Below are 14,504 nucleotides of genomic sequence, written 5' to 3'. Positions count from 1 at the left end.
TGGGAAGAAGGTGGTGTACAGTAAGTTGACACCGACAGCCTGAAGCTCATTCGCTTGCAGCACCAATGTAATGGCAATGATGAACACTATCCTGACTGCAAGAAGCCATAAAAGGTAACTGTTAATTGGCTCAAATGGGGTGCACATAAGAAATGCAAGGACCAAAATAAGGTCCCACTGTGGCATGACAAAGGGAGAGGGAGGAACAATGAAGGCTGATCATGTAACCGCAGGAAAGCAAAGATAGCGGAAAGGTACCCTTTTACTGTGCCCAGAGCAAAGCCTTGCCGGACTAGGACCAAAACAAATAACAGTGAGCTTCGCCTGGAGGAGGTCCATCAGGCGAGTGCCACACCAAGCCATAAATTTGTCCCAATGAAAGGTATATACAGTTTTTGTTGAGGGATGCCGGGCCGCCAAGATAACATTAAACCGCTCTGGTGGAAGGTCAAAACATTTCAGCTGTCACCACTCAATCTCCAAGAATGAAGATGAAGATTGTGATGGCCCGAGTGAAGAACTTGGCCCTGCTGCTGTGACAGCTGAGGCAGCCTGATTGGAGGAAAGATGCTCAAGCCTATACGTTCTGGATACCATACTCCCAATGACCGATCCGGAGCCACTAGGAAAAGTTTGACTCAATCTCTCCTGATATTTTCGAGAACTCAGGGCAGCAGTAGTATTGCCAGAAAGGCATATAGAATGTTCTGATTTCCACTTGAGGCCGAACAAGTCTCAGTGTAAGAGACTACTTGGAAACTCCAACACACAGAATGAGTGACATTGCGCGTATTCAGCAGTGGTGAAGAGATCGAGCTTATGGATACAATTGCCACTTGTGAGAAGTTGGTGATTGAGATTTTCCGCTCTGGCATTCAATGAGCCTGCCAGGTGGTTCACCATCAGGAAGATTCCTCGGTGGCCCAGCCATTTCCAGAAGCACAAGGCCGCCTGGCACAGGGCCCGTGACCCGCACTCTGCCCAGATTGTTGCAGTACCAAATGGAAGTGGTGGTGTTTGAGAGCAACTTAATCAGCCTCCCCTTGATAGAGGGAAGGCTTTTAATGGCAGGACGATGGCCCTCAGCTCCAGAAGGTTGATTTGGATCTTCGAATATGCCAGAGACCAGAAGCCTCTGCTTTCCACCCCTCCCAGATGGACACCCCAACCCAAAAACGATGCATCGGTCACAATTGTCAGCTATGACCCAATTGGTGGTCCAGTTACCACCACTGCAGATCATTTGCCATTTCCTCTCAAATCTGAACGTGGTCAGAAACGTCTCCTTGATGTTGGGTCAACTGAGACTTCAGATCCTACTGCAGAGCCTGCATATGCCGCCAGGCATTCTCTACCAGCAGGCATGAAACAAACCATGTCCAGAATGGCTCCAACAAAGTGTCTAATAAGGAGTCAGGTGCGACTTAGGCACATTGATAGTGAACCCCCAAACATGACAGAAGGTTCTCTGTAGTCTGGAGGTGGTTGATGACTGCCTGGGGCGAGTCGACCTTTAACAGACTCCATCCTTCTTGGGAACCAGAAATTAGCAGGATTACCAACCACACCCTACTTCTGTTGCTGGCATAATCTTAACAGCCCCTTTGTCTAAAAGGGCTTGCACTTCCTGCCACAAAATGGAGAGATGGTCCTGATATTCTATCTCGATGAAGACCGGCCACTGAAACTGCTTTGGGGACTCCTGGAATCAAAATGGGGCCAGGACTGGGCCTTAAACTGTTCTCGATGCAGATGCTTCTTGTTGTTGGCGATGTAAAGCTTAGCCTCACAGTCTCAAATGGTCTCTGAGTTCATTGATGCACAGTAACTACAGGCCTCGGATTTGTGATGCAATCCCAGGTACAAAAGGTACACGTGATGGGGATCAGTTACAGACATTTGTTTGCGAAAGGGCTTAAAACTTGTTTTTGGATTGACATTTCTTACACTCTGAGATGCTTACCTCAATATTTCCTGGTAAAATGTTCAGAGCCAAGAGAGAGCTCCATATTGGCATCTGGTGGCATGGAAAGAAAGGAACTGATAGCATGCGGGAATGGCACCTATATAGGCTCTGCACGTCATTTTTTAAACTGCATCTGTGTGAAGCAACACAGAGTCACCTACCAGTGCACAGAGGCACTGCTGAAAATGTTCTGTGTTCAGTATAACGCCTGGGGAACATTCAAAAGGTGCGGAATCTGCAGCTAGAATTCTCTCAGAAATATGGATTTGCCTCAGTTAATTAGAAAGCATGGTAACCATCTAATCTTTTGAGATGTTTTTTAACTTTCCCCTCGTTGTCATGTGTCCAGCCCTTCCTAAGCCCAAAGGTGTATTTATCTTTTATTCACTTTGCATGTTTTGTATCACTAACTATCACTGCTTACTGGCACTTAAACATCATCTCACCTTGTGTGCGGTAGTAGGTGTATGTATTTCCAGTAGTTACCCAAAGAAAGGCAAGAACACCTTGTTGAATCCCACTCTCATCCATGACTCCTGTACCAGATACCAGTACCCATGCTTACTAATATTTCTAGCAGAAGCTACTGCTCACCAACGGTATGCATGTTTTAGACCTCACAGAGCAGGGATGTAGGTGTTATAGGTTGGTCTAAGTGATGTAACTATTCAGAAGAAAATTAGAGGGCCCTGCTCCATACTTGTATTGAAGCATGTTAAAATATTGGTTGGCGTTTGATGTTTTTTTTTTCATTTTAATTGTGACTAACTACTGTTCATGTTATTGCTTTGTATGCAGGCTCCAAACATTGCTGGTCTATGCTGCAACAGGAGGCTGTTCAAGTCCTGTCAGCTTCAGCAGGATTTTCACATGGTCCTTTCCATGGCATTGGTACAGGCAGATTTATCCTTTCAATCAAATTTTACAACACTAGATCTGTTTCAAATTCATAGTGACTGTCACATCCTAAGTTCTTATTATTCATTGTGATCTCCTCTGAGTGCACCGTCCCTCTACAAGTTCCTAGTATGAACAAATTTGGACCTGTTAGTTCATTGGTGAATATCTTACATACGGCTGCAAAAGCAGTATGTCATGTTAAAATATTTCTAAAGCGCTTCATTACCCTATGGTGTCTTGGCGCTAGCTTTGATACAGGAGAAGAAACATGCATGAGGAACAGCAGGCCTAGCAAGTACTAAAAAAACAAGTTATTAAGAGCTTCCTGAAGTACAAAGTGATCCTTTCTCATCCAGCCCTGCTACCCTTGGAAAACGGCCCTACGAGGAGGAGGTCAAATTACTTTTCATCCTAGGCCTCTGGGCAGCATTGTTCTGAAAGGTTAGTTTCCCCATAGCCAAGGCTAGCACCTTTAGAGAATGTCATATTTCAGCGATTGCCCCAACAAACAATACTAGTTGTACAACATGTCTATGTGTCTTCACTCCACAGCATTATCACCTGCACATGCTAAACTATCACTACTTCCAACTTACAAACAATAAGTGTGTAAGGACACACAAAATTTCATTTGACACCCCAAGTTATCAGACAAATATATAAAACCACTCACGGAAATGCAGGGGGATCAAAAATAGACTTAATAGCGCCGGCGTAGATGGATAATATGGATATTATGACACAGGCCAGAAAAAGGGAAGCAAATTTGTTGACGTATTTCACGCCCACAAACACAACCACTGTCATGAAGAGGAGAAATATGGTCCCATAAACCCGCATGTTGTTCAGGTTGGCGCTGGTTTCTTCGTGGACATTGGCAGAATGGAAAATTGCTGCTGCCGGTGCAATGTACACCTGAAAAGGCAAGGACATTGTTTAACACACACTGAAAGCATTACACAAGTGATCGCCAAGTCACACATGTGTGGGGTTGCTTTTTCTTTTTTAATATTGAGTAAGCAGAGGTGAATACAGTGTCAGTTTTGCTGTTTTAGTAAAATCTACTTCAATCTTCCAGTGCTTAAAAAGGTGAACTGCTTCCCAAAACCAATGCCAGTCCATTCATTTCTCGATTGTTGAACAGAGAATTGCAAACCGACATGTGTTAGAGGTTGCTTTTATTCATTTCAGGTTGGCTTGGATGGTATTTGACCAATCCAAAGCTCTAATACTGTGCCTGGAGTGGTAAAAGGCTTTGGCCATTTTACAGCTCTGCATGGATAGCACTGTGCTAATCTAATGCTTAAAAGCTTTACTGTACAAATAGTTAAAGACTTTATCCCTTTCTATCTCGGCATGGATGTCACTGTGCTAATCCTATGCCTAAAGACTTTGATAGAAAAGCAGACATTTGAGGTGAGCAAATTTAGTGTCGCTGGTGTTGAGGGTGCTCCATACAGGAGCTGCTTTCCACCTAAACTTGAGAACTACCCACAATTCCCTGCTTCTTTTTTGAATTATTTATGCGGCAATCTATGCCTGAAAGGGTTTGGTTTTTATATATAACAAAACCTTGCTTCTCTGGCTGCATCTAGATTCGCACTTGACTGAATGAATATTTTGGGCTTATCTTCATGAGGGTCTCCGCATTTGAGATCACACCCATAGAGGTTGGACTCTATTGGATGAAAGACCATAACTGCAGGAGGACCCAAAATAAATGTATGCACTTTGGTACAAATGCACCATCTTGCATCAAGTATCTTTGAAAAATACAAAGGCGGGATTAAGTGAAAGCTTCAATTATTCTCAACCAATGGGTATCTGATTTATATAAATGTTTGGTTACTGCTGGGGGTAGACTCACAGTGAGCAAACAACGATGAACTGAAAGGAGGCCTGAGTAAATAGAAATGGATTAGATAAATATAAGCATTCCCTCTATCACTTTTTTTGTTTTACCTTGTCAAACTATCTTGTCTTTGTACAAAAATAGTCCTTTTATGTTTTACTCTCCCCAGCTTTGGAGGTGGGGGGAGTTAAGGTACACACATACTCATTGGCTCAAATACACTAAGGGCACAATTCATGCAAAATCATAAAAAATAGATAAACAAGAAATGTGTTCCTGTACGTTTCCTCCAATATTGGAGTAAATACTGGATTTCTTTGAAATTCACAAAGGTTTCCAATGGTATGTCTGGCAAGCTGCCTAAGCGTGCCTGGAAAGTTGCCCGAGATGGACTTTCCTAGGAGTACTCTTGCAACATTTTCTGAATTCCTTTTTTCCCCAAAGGCAGGGGCATTTACACATACTTCATAATGCATAGCATACATTTACACACACGGGCAAGTGTCTCGCATTAGTACAATTGTATTTGACACACTTTGTTTCTCCGTTGTACACACCTCCACTATTTTTTGGGGGTGTTCCTGTCCCATTCCCACCCAGGAAGGCATGGTGCTCCTGTCCTTTATTTATTTTATTTATTTTGCAGATTTGTAGAGCGCATGGCTGCCCGTGAGCGTCCCAGCAATAATTGACCAGAACCAAATGTGAGGGGAGTCTTATGGGAACAGCCAGGTCTTGAGAGCTCTGCGGAATGAGAGGAGGGTGGGTTGAGCTCTGATGTCTGGGGGTAGAGTGTTCCATAATTTTGCGGCGTTATATGAGAACAGTCGACCGCCCGAGCGGGCTTTCTTGATTCTGGGGACGGAGGCTAGGTTGGAGTTGGAAGATCGAAGCGTTCTTTTGGTGATATGAGGTGAAATGAGGTTCTGTAAGATAGGCTAAGTTGTACAGAGTGCCTTGAAATGTATTCTCTCCTGAACAGGCAGCCAGTGCAAGGTTTTCAGAGCAGGCTTGGCTGAGCAGCAGCGATGGGTTCCTGTGAGGAGGCGGGCGGCGGCATTTTGTACTGTCTGGAGTTTTGACAGTACTTTTTTAGGAGCCCCCAGATAGAGGGCATTGCCGTAGTCTAAGCGTGACAACACAAGACCGTGAATTAAGAGTTTTTGGGATTGTGCAGGGAGTAGGGGCAGAATCTTCCTAGCTGAGCGTAGGAGGCCGTGACACACCCCGGCCGTTTTCCTAGCTTGGGCAGAAAAATTAAGACCCTCGTCCAACAATATTCCGAGGCTCTTGATTTCAGACTTCGGAACAGGTGGGGTGCCCATGCACGATGGCCATAGGGATTTGGGTTGGTAGAGGGATTTATTGCCCAGAATCATTATCTCTGTCTTATCGTTGTTAAGCTTGAGGTGGGAGAGATTCATCCATTTGGTTATTTGACCTAGACAGGTTTGAAGGTTGGGGAGGGAGTGGTCATGCTGGCTTAAGGATACCACCAGTTGAGTGTCGTCGGCGTATGTTAATAGCTTGATCCCGAAGGGGGTGACGATTTTTTCAAGGGGGGACAGGTAAACATTAAAAAGGGTCGGGTTCAGGGATGAGCCCTGGGGGACCCCACAGCTGATGGCAGTGGACTTGGATGTGAAATTGCCATCTGCTACCTGGAAGGATCTGTCCTCAAGAAAGGATTCAAGCCAGGCCAGAGCCACTCCTGCGATTCCAAGCTCACTGAGCCGGAGTACCAGTGTCGAGTGGTTGACGGTGTCGAAGGCCGCACTCAGGTCTAGGAGGATCACTGCCACTGATCCTCCAGAGTCTATGATTTTCCTTGCCTCTTCGACCACCGCCAATATCGCAGTTTCTGTGCTCTGGCCGGGTCTGAATCCCGTCTGGGAAGGCTCCAGGAGCCCATTGGTCTCAAGATGGTGGGATAGGCTGAAGTTGACGTGTTTCTCAGCTATTTTACTAATGCCTGGGAGCAGGGAAATCGGCCTGTAATTGCCTAATTCCATTGGATCCAGGTGAGGTTTTTTGATCAGTGCCTTTACCGTAGCTTTTTTCCAGCTGGGAGGGACGGTGCCGTGGGCGAGTGAGGTATTAATTAATTTTGTCAGATGTGGAAGGATGGTGGGCGCAACTAGTTTGAGGATATTGAGTGGTGCGGGGTCAGTAGGGCTTCCACTTTTGATGGAATTGAGTATGGGAAGGAGGGTATCAGTTGTCAGGGGGGTGAAGTCTGTCAATAGACATGCAGTGGCATGTTGTGTGCGACTGGGCTGGTCGACACCAGAGGATGCATCCAACGCTGGCGATGGAAGGGAGTTGATGATGTTTTTTATTTTCAGATTAAAAAAGTCTGCAAGTTCATTGCAACGAGTGACTGATGCTTCGATTAGGGGGGGAGGCTCCGGTACTTTGAGAAGTTTTTTTGCTATTTGGAATGTTTCCTGGGAGGAGTTGGTAGAAGACCTGATTTTCTCCTCAAAATAATTGGCTTGTGCGGTCCTTTACCAGAATTAGAGCAAGTCTGTTTGCGGATGCTCCAAACGTTTCTTGGGCATTCCCACAACCGATATGCAACAGCCACTTATCTTACAGTATCTGTGACACACCGATTATCTCGCAGTATCTGTTAGTACACTTTTTTAGCAGTGTAAAACTATGTTGTGTAAGTTATAAAGGTCCACCTGCAGTTAAAGTTGGACTTACAGGGGCAAAAATCATTCTGAATCGGGCCTAGAGTTTCAACTCCATCCTGGACCTACAACATTGTTTGCAACTTGGCACATTAAAGAGGCAATGCCACATATCTTGATTTGCAAGAGCACTTACAGGAACTGCACAGTTAACTACGACACACAAGACTATAATGCAGCAAACAAATAGTTCAGAAACAAGGCCAGAGTAAGAATTTAGTAGTCTCAAGAGCGCTCCTTGGCTAAGTGGTGAGTCTTGTCCAATCAATGGCCGAGAAAGTAAAAGGACCACAGGTTGCGTGTGCAGATGTTACTGGCTAACAGAGAGAGGGATTATGCTGAAGTAGAACGCATATGTGAAGGCTTCACACGTTTCACACAAAATCAATAAGGACTATGGAGAATTACTTACTAGTAAAATCTCAATGGCGCCAAGAATGTACATAGCGCCTGCAAACGTTGTTCCCAGGTAGAAGCACAGGCCCACAGCACCTCCAAACTCTGGCCCCAGAGACCGAGAGATCATGAAATAGGAGCCTCCAGCTAAGGAAACGAAACAGAGATTAGTGTATGTGCATCAGAACATGTTCCAGACAAAATGTTGTGTTTGTGTATCACGATTGTCATACGAGGCCCCACCCTGAAGGATCACTAACTCTTTAGCAAAAGATTCTGCAAGATATGTGTTCAGCAGGCAAAGTTATGGAACCACAAGAATACTGCAAATTTTACAAACTTTATATTTCACCCACTCATTGCGAAAGCTCACCGGTGCTTTGCTTTCATCACTACTCCTCAGGCTGCTAGAAAATTCTACGATTGGTACATGAGTAGCCAGCCACTTTGTTCAGTAACATTCACACCAAATGCCTCAGTGATTCACTGGTGTCAGAAAAATCAAACCCTCCCTTAAGTAAACTGAAATAACATTTGCCCACACTCTGTTCTCAAGGGCTGAATGAATGTGTGACATCAGTTCTTGAAGAGTCCTTAATGTGTAGCATTACTAGTGATTCTAACTTATGCTGCTGCATAGGGGTGCCCTTCATAAGTATATACACCTAGTTTTATACTCCTCCCATTCATCCCTAAATAGAGTCTGTATTAGTCCTATTCGTTACATCAGTGCCCACATGTACCACCATCTTGTGACACTAGTGCCCATGCAATCAATTTACACGTGCAGATCTCGGGAGCTCGATGTCCACCCACTCAGGTCATGTGACCACAAGATCATACAACAGTGTTGTATACCTGCGTCAATTAAAATGTATAGTAGTCCATGTACCGTTCTCTGACCAATGCATGACTGAGTGAGAACTAGAAATGGTTACACATAGGCTCACATGCATTATAATGTGGATGGCCTTAAGCCAATGCACCCAAGGGATCCAAAGGGATGTATATTGAATACATTTAGCGGCTTGATTCCCTCTTTTAGTAACTGAACTTTCCACACAGTACAGAATAGCAACTCTTCACTATAATCAAACCCTTGTGTATTCAGACACGGCCACCTTTCTAGGTTTAAAATCGTTCGCTTTTTTAAATACATTTTATTTATCTGAAGGTCATCGTTCTCTCCAATGTTTAAGATTTGTGGACTTATTGCCTGATCAGAATGTCAAGCTTTTTTTTATCGTGATTTACAGACTCAGGAGTTGTGGAATTTAACAATTACAAGTGGGCTTAAATATCTTTACGATGCAGGTTTCATCATTGAAAATGTAGGGATAGGACTTGGTCAAAAAGCGTTTCTGTGTGGGTGACTCTGCAGAAGGAGGGGAACACCCTCTAATTTGTGGGTATTCTTACACGTCTTTCAATGGAGTTTCCATCCCACAAAAGCATGAAGATTTACTCCTGTGAAAGAAACGAGAAGGTTGCTTTCCATGGTGGTAAAGGGATCACCACCATTTGTGAAGGTGATTCCAGGCAAGGAGATTCTGCGCAGGCAAAATAATTTTCCCTTTGGAGAAAAACATAGCATGCAGGACTTACGGGTGCGGGTTTTCCATGTAAATGAATTGTGGAGAAAGTCTTAGAAAGGGACAGTTGTACATTTGCACAACTTCTATTGAGATGTTATCAATTATGTCATCAGTGATGTCACTGATAGTCATTTCAGAGGTCATCAGTGATCGATCACACGTCGGAGATCATGAGCAGAGCATGCGTTAAAATTAGTGCAGCCTACCATAATTGGTGAATTTTAGTGAGAGATTTTGCATAGTACCTATGAAGTCACTTAAAGAGTGTTGTTTCAGGGAATTTCTGATAGTATTTTGAAAAAAATAAAGTCATAAGAGAAAAGGTAGCTAACAGTTTTTGTAGGGATACATTTTTATTGGCATGTTTCATCAAGCTCCCATGTTTATGTAATTTACTGCACATAGCCGGGGTGCCTTGGGGCGTGTACCCATTTCCGGTGTGCTCAACCCATGCTGTGCATAGCCTTGGGTCAAAGGCGGCACCCATCTTCCATATGGCTGCGCGTAGCAGAGGTTGACCAGAGAGCATGACTGAATGCCTGACTTTATGCCCACGTCCTTCAGGCCAAGCACTACTGCTGTGCATAGACTTTGCCGTGCACAGCAGGGGGCGTCCACATGGCGTGGCCTTTGACCAGGCCTATACACAGACCCGTTTTGTCATAGGTGATTGTGCTGTGCAGCAGGAAGTGACATCATGGTCAGTCCTACAGACAGGCACTGTGCCAGGCTCTCACCTGTGTATAATCCATTCGACATGGCGATCAGCCATTCTGAAATGACATACACAGAGTTCCATCCATCCACTTGCCAAAGTAGGGTTGGGCACAAAGCATACAACAGACTCTGAGCCCACCCACATCTACTGGGCATGTTTTTCTGCAGCATGCATCAGCTTTATGACGGGAGACTCTTGGTGGTATGCACGTCAGCTGGCCCTGGTTCCAACATCAGCACTCAGCCCAGTCTCTCCCAAACTAGCTGCGCATAGCTTTCGAACATATGTCGCTGCCTCTTGGCATAGGGTCTGGCCTACAGCAAAATACAATGGGGTTGCAAGGAAATTTACATTTGTTATCTATTTTATCGCTGTATGACAATATATAGGATTGGGCAGACCATTAGCAAGTCAAACCGAAATCTGGCATCTCTGGTACCATGCAAATCCCTCTAATGGCACAAACATCATTAGATATCCAGAGCTTTTATAAACCCTCTATTATTATCTGTGCACAAAACTAGATTCTGTTTCTGGTTTTAACGTGGTAACTGCCTGCCAAATTACATACAGGTTCATCAAACGGCGCCTAAGGTATTAGCCAATCCATACCTTTTTGAACGCTCCTTAAATCCTAACCCCAGAGTCACTGCCACTGCCTCTATAACGCCCAAGCATCAACAGAGCACATGTTATGTTAATAATTTCGTATAGAGCGCACGTTCACCGGGAGGTTTCATGGCGCTAACTCTAACGAATGCCGAAACCAGGCAGGGACTACACATGTGCCTGTGTGAATAACCAAGTCTTGAGCATCTTTCTGAAGCTCAAGAGGTTATTACAGGATCAAATCTCTGATGGGAGGGAATTCCATAGTCTGGGGGCCAGAGTTGCAAACCTGCGTCCGCCCTGGCGATGTAGCTTAAAGGATGGAGTAGCCAGGAGTTGAAGATTAGCGGAGTGGAGGTTGAGGGCAGGGATATACCTAGGAATAAGAGATGTAATGAACTTAGGGCTGCGGCCGTGAAGGGACTTAATGATGATACAGGCCATCTTAAATGCAGTGCGTTGAGGGATGGGGAGCCAGTGAAGTTTTTTTAGCGGTGGTCTGGCAGACTGCCACCTAGGTTGCTGATGGATTAGCCTGGCCACCTGGTTCTGAACCAATTGGAGGCATTTGCAGAGGCAGAGTGGAATGCCCAGGTAGATAGCGTTGGCATAATCCAGATGTGATAGTACCAAGGCTATCACAACCTGAATCAAGGCTGAGTGGGTGAACATGCGGCTGATTTTCCTGATCTTACGAAGTTGGAAGAAACAGGAGGAAACCACCATGCCTACTTGGGTCTTTAGGGACAGATCGTCGTTGATGATCACCCCTATACTTTTTACTGAACTTGATGGAATGGGGGCTGGGCCAAGGTCAATGGGACAATAGTGTGGGCCCCAGAGGGATTGGCTATGCCCATTCAGAACCAGCTCATTCTTACCGGGTTTAGCTTCAGGTGATTATGGTCCATCCACTGGCGGATGTGAAGCATGGTACCCTGAAAATCCTGAATTGATTTGGGGGAGTTGTCGATAGTAAAAATCAGCTGGGGATCATCAGCGTAGTTGAAGGTGTTTGTTTTCCGTACAGCCAGGGGGGGAGTGAGGATCCCTGCAGAACCCCACATGTCGTGGGAAGCTTAGGGGCAGTAAAAGGGGCTAAGCGTACGGCCTGAGAGCGGTCGCTGAGAAAGGATCGAATCCAGCTATAAGCCGCCCCGCGGATGCCGGCCAGTTTGACATGGTCCATTAAGCTGGTATGGTCGAATGTGTGAAACGCGGCCGAGAGGTCCAGGAGGACGAGGGCTTCGGGGATTCCCCTGTCACCATTACCTCCTAAGGCATCCAGCACTGCGAGAATTACTGTCTCAGTGGAATGGGCAGGGCGAAATCCTGCTTGATGAGGGTCTAAGTAGTCAGACTGCTCAATAAAGTTAGACAGGCATGTTGTTACATGAGCTTCAAGGACCTTGGCCAGAAAAGGAAACAGAGAAATAGGCCTGTAATTGGAGAGATTCTGGGGGTCCGCCCCTGGTTTCTTCAAGAGGGGGACTACAATAGCATCCTTAAACGCTTTGGGGACCCTGCCCAGGGATAAGGATTCATTCAGGAAAGCCAAGATGGGAAGGGAAAGGACAGAGAATGCGTCCTTTAAAATATGAGGAGGACAGTTGTCCATTGACGATCCAGATTTCACCCTGGCCAGTAGAGCTTGAAGGGGCTGGGCATTAATGAGGGGAAAGTGGTCAAGGGTATAACGATTGGGTAATAAAGCAGATTGATCATCTTTGGGGCAGGTGGTGGGAATGCTGGTTTTAATATTAACATTTTTTTCTAGAAAGTATGTATTCAGAGAATCACACAGAGCTTGGGTGGCCTGGGGCTTGGGGAGAATTCTCTTGGCGTTGGATAGCTCATTTACTATGGCAAAGATGTCTTTCGATTTATTATTTGACTTTGTGATTTTTTCCGAAAAATATGAGGCTTTCGCTGAGATGAAAGCTCTTATATTCTTTGCGGGCCATCAGGTAGTGGAATTTACCTTCCAAAGAATACGAGAGTCTCCATTTCCTCTCTTTTTGATGGAGGTCTAATTTTTGAGCTCTGAGCTCAGGGGAAAACCACCTCTGCACGTCAGAGAGGCGGGCAGTTTTAAGTTTCTTGAGTGGGACATGCTTATTGCTGGCTGCGAGTAGCCAGGCTGAGATGTTGGCTTCTGCGAGGTCAACATCCGGGACCGCTACAGGAATGGAGCTAGATAGACTGTCCAAAAAGTCTTGTCTATTGAGAGTGCTCCATTTTCTGATCAAGCCTCCCTTGATCGATGGGGGCTTAATGCCAGTGGGGATTGGTATTGACCATTTTATAAGGTGGTGATCGGACCAGATGCACGGGGAGATTGTGGGTGTTGAGACCATGAGGTTAGTAGTCCACACCTGGTCCAGGATGTATCCTTTAATATGCGTGGCTGAGGAAATGTGGGGGGTGAAATTTAGGTTGGAAAACAATTCCGTCAATTCAGTGGCATGGGGTCCACCGGATGCGTTGTTGCACCAGTAATTGAGGTCACCTAGCACCAGTATTTTTGCATAGTCCGTGACCAGGTTAGCAAGTTGCTACATATTGAGAGAGGGAATAGTGGCATGTGCTGAGGGGGTCTATATATCAAGACACAAATAAGTGGCCCGGCACTGGTGTCCAGTTTGATAACCATGTTATCAGCAGCGGGGAGAATTAGGGAGACCTAGAGGTAAATGTGTGATCTTTATGAATGATGGCAGCTACTCCGCCTCCCATTTTCCCTGGGGTCCGGTTAGCGTGTAAGATGCAATAGTTTGGAGGAAGGGCGGCCAGAATGTCAGCGGTGGAATCAAGATTTAACCAAGTCTCGGTGACAAAGGAGATGTCAGGCGCCTCCGATGATAGGAGTAAAATGATGTCTAGCTGGTGTTTGATGAGGGAGCGGGTGTTGAGGTAGAGTATCCGTAATGTGTTTTTTTTTGGCCTGGGAAGGGATCAGAGTATGTGGTGATTTGTGCAGGGGGGGGTGGCCCCTGGGCCCGGTCGGGCGCAGACAGGCTTGCCTTTGGCGCGCCTTCGGGGCGCCACTGGCGCCCACTGCGCACGTCGCTGCGCTTCCGCGCTACCAGCAGCATTTCAAGTGGTTCCCCCGCCTCTGACTCCTCCCCCGTCAGGCGTGATTGGTTGCAGCCTAGGGGTGTGGACAGGAGCACGCGAGGGAGCCGGCTTTTTACACAGAGGTATGTTAACACAATTCCATATATCTAAAATACAGTTTTAAAATGAAGGCTTTTCCTTTTTTTTTTTAAACGGAGAGCAAGCGCACGACAGGCAGACAGCAGGGTAGATGCACAAAAGCTAGAGTGACCGCACCCGTACTACCAGCGACATTTCAAGTGGTTCCCCGCCTCTGACTCCTCCCCCGTCGGGCGTGATTGGTTGCAGCCTAGAGGTGTGGACAGGAGCGCGCGAGGGAGCCGGCTTTTTACACAGAGGTATGTTAACACAATTCCAAATATCAAAAATACAGTTTTAAAACGAAGGCTTTTCCTTTTTTTAAAAACAGAGAGCAAGCACACGACAGGCAGACATCAGGGTAGCGGCACAAAGGCACATCAGTTTTTAGAAGCATATCTTATAGTCATAGGTTCTGGACTTGTGGCAGGGATAAGGCTCACTTTCAATTGCTCATTTAAGTTTAATTATTGTTTCTGCTGCTGCTGCAAAAGGACAGTAGAGTTTGGGACCATTTTAGCTCCCACTAACGCACTGCCATGAGTGCATGCACAAGCACATAAGTTAAGACTGAAAG

The 14,504-nt window shown here is 45.7% G+C and overlaps 1 protein-coding gene across 1 annotated transcript in view; it reads right to left on the bottom strand.

The window, feature by feature from the left end:
* SLC12A4 (solute carrier family 12 member 4) overlaps positions 1–14,504 on the bottom strand; it is a 546,284-nt gene that overhangs the window by 271,862 nt on the left and 259,918 nt on the right. The window contains exons 6-7 of the mRNA XM_078670770.1: positions 7,827–7,957; positions 3,540–3,781 (exon numbers count right to left, since the gene is read on the bottom strand). Coding sequence (XP_078526896.1) covers positions 3,540–3,781; positions 7,827–7,957 — 373 coding nt within the window. The remainder of the gene's footprint in view (positions 1–3,539; positions 3,782–7,826; positions 7,958–14,504) is intronic.

This window comes from Lissotriton helveticus, chromosome 12 (genome assembly GCF_964261635.1).
Source record: "Lissotriton helveticus chromosome 12, aLisHel1.1, whole genome shotgun sequence".
Classification (NCBI taxonomy): Eukaryota; Metazoa; Chordata; class Amphibia; order Caudata; family Salamandridae; genus Lissotriton; species Lissotriton helveticus.
Note: the sequence above shows the minus strand (reverse complement) of the source record. Positions and strands in the feature narration are given on the sequence as shown.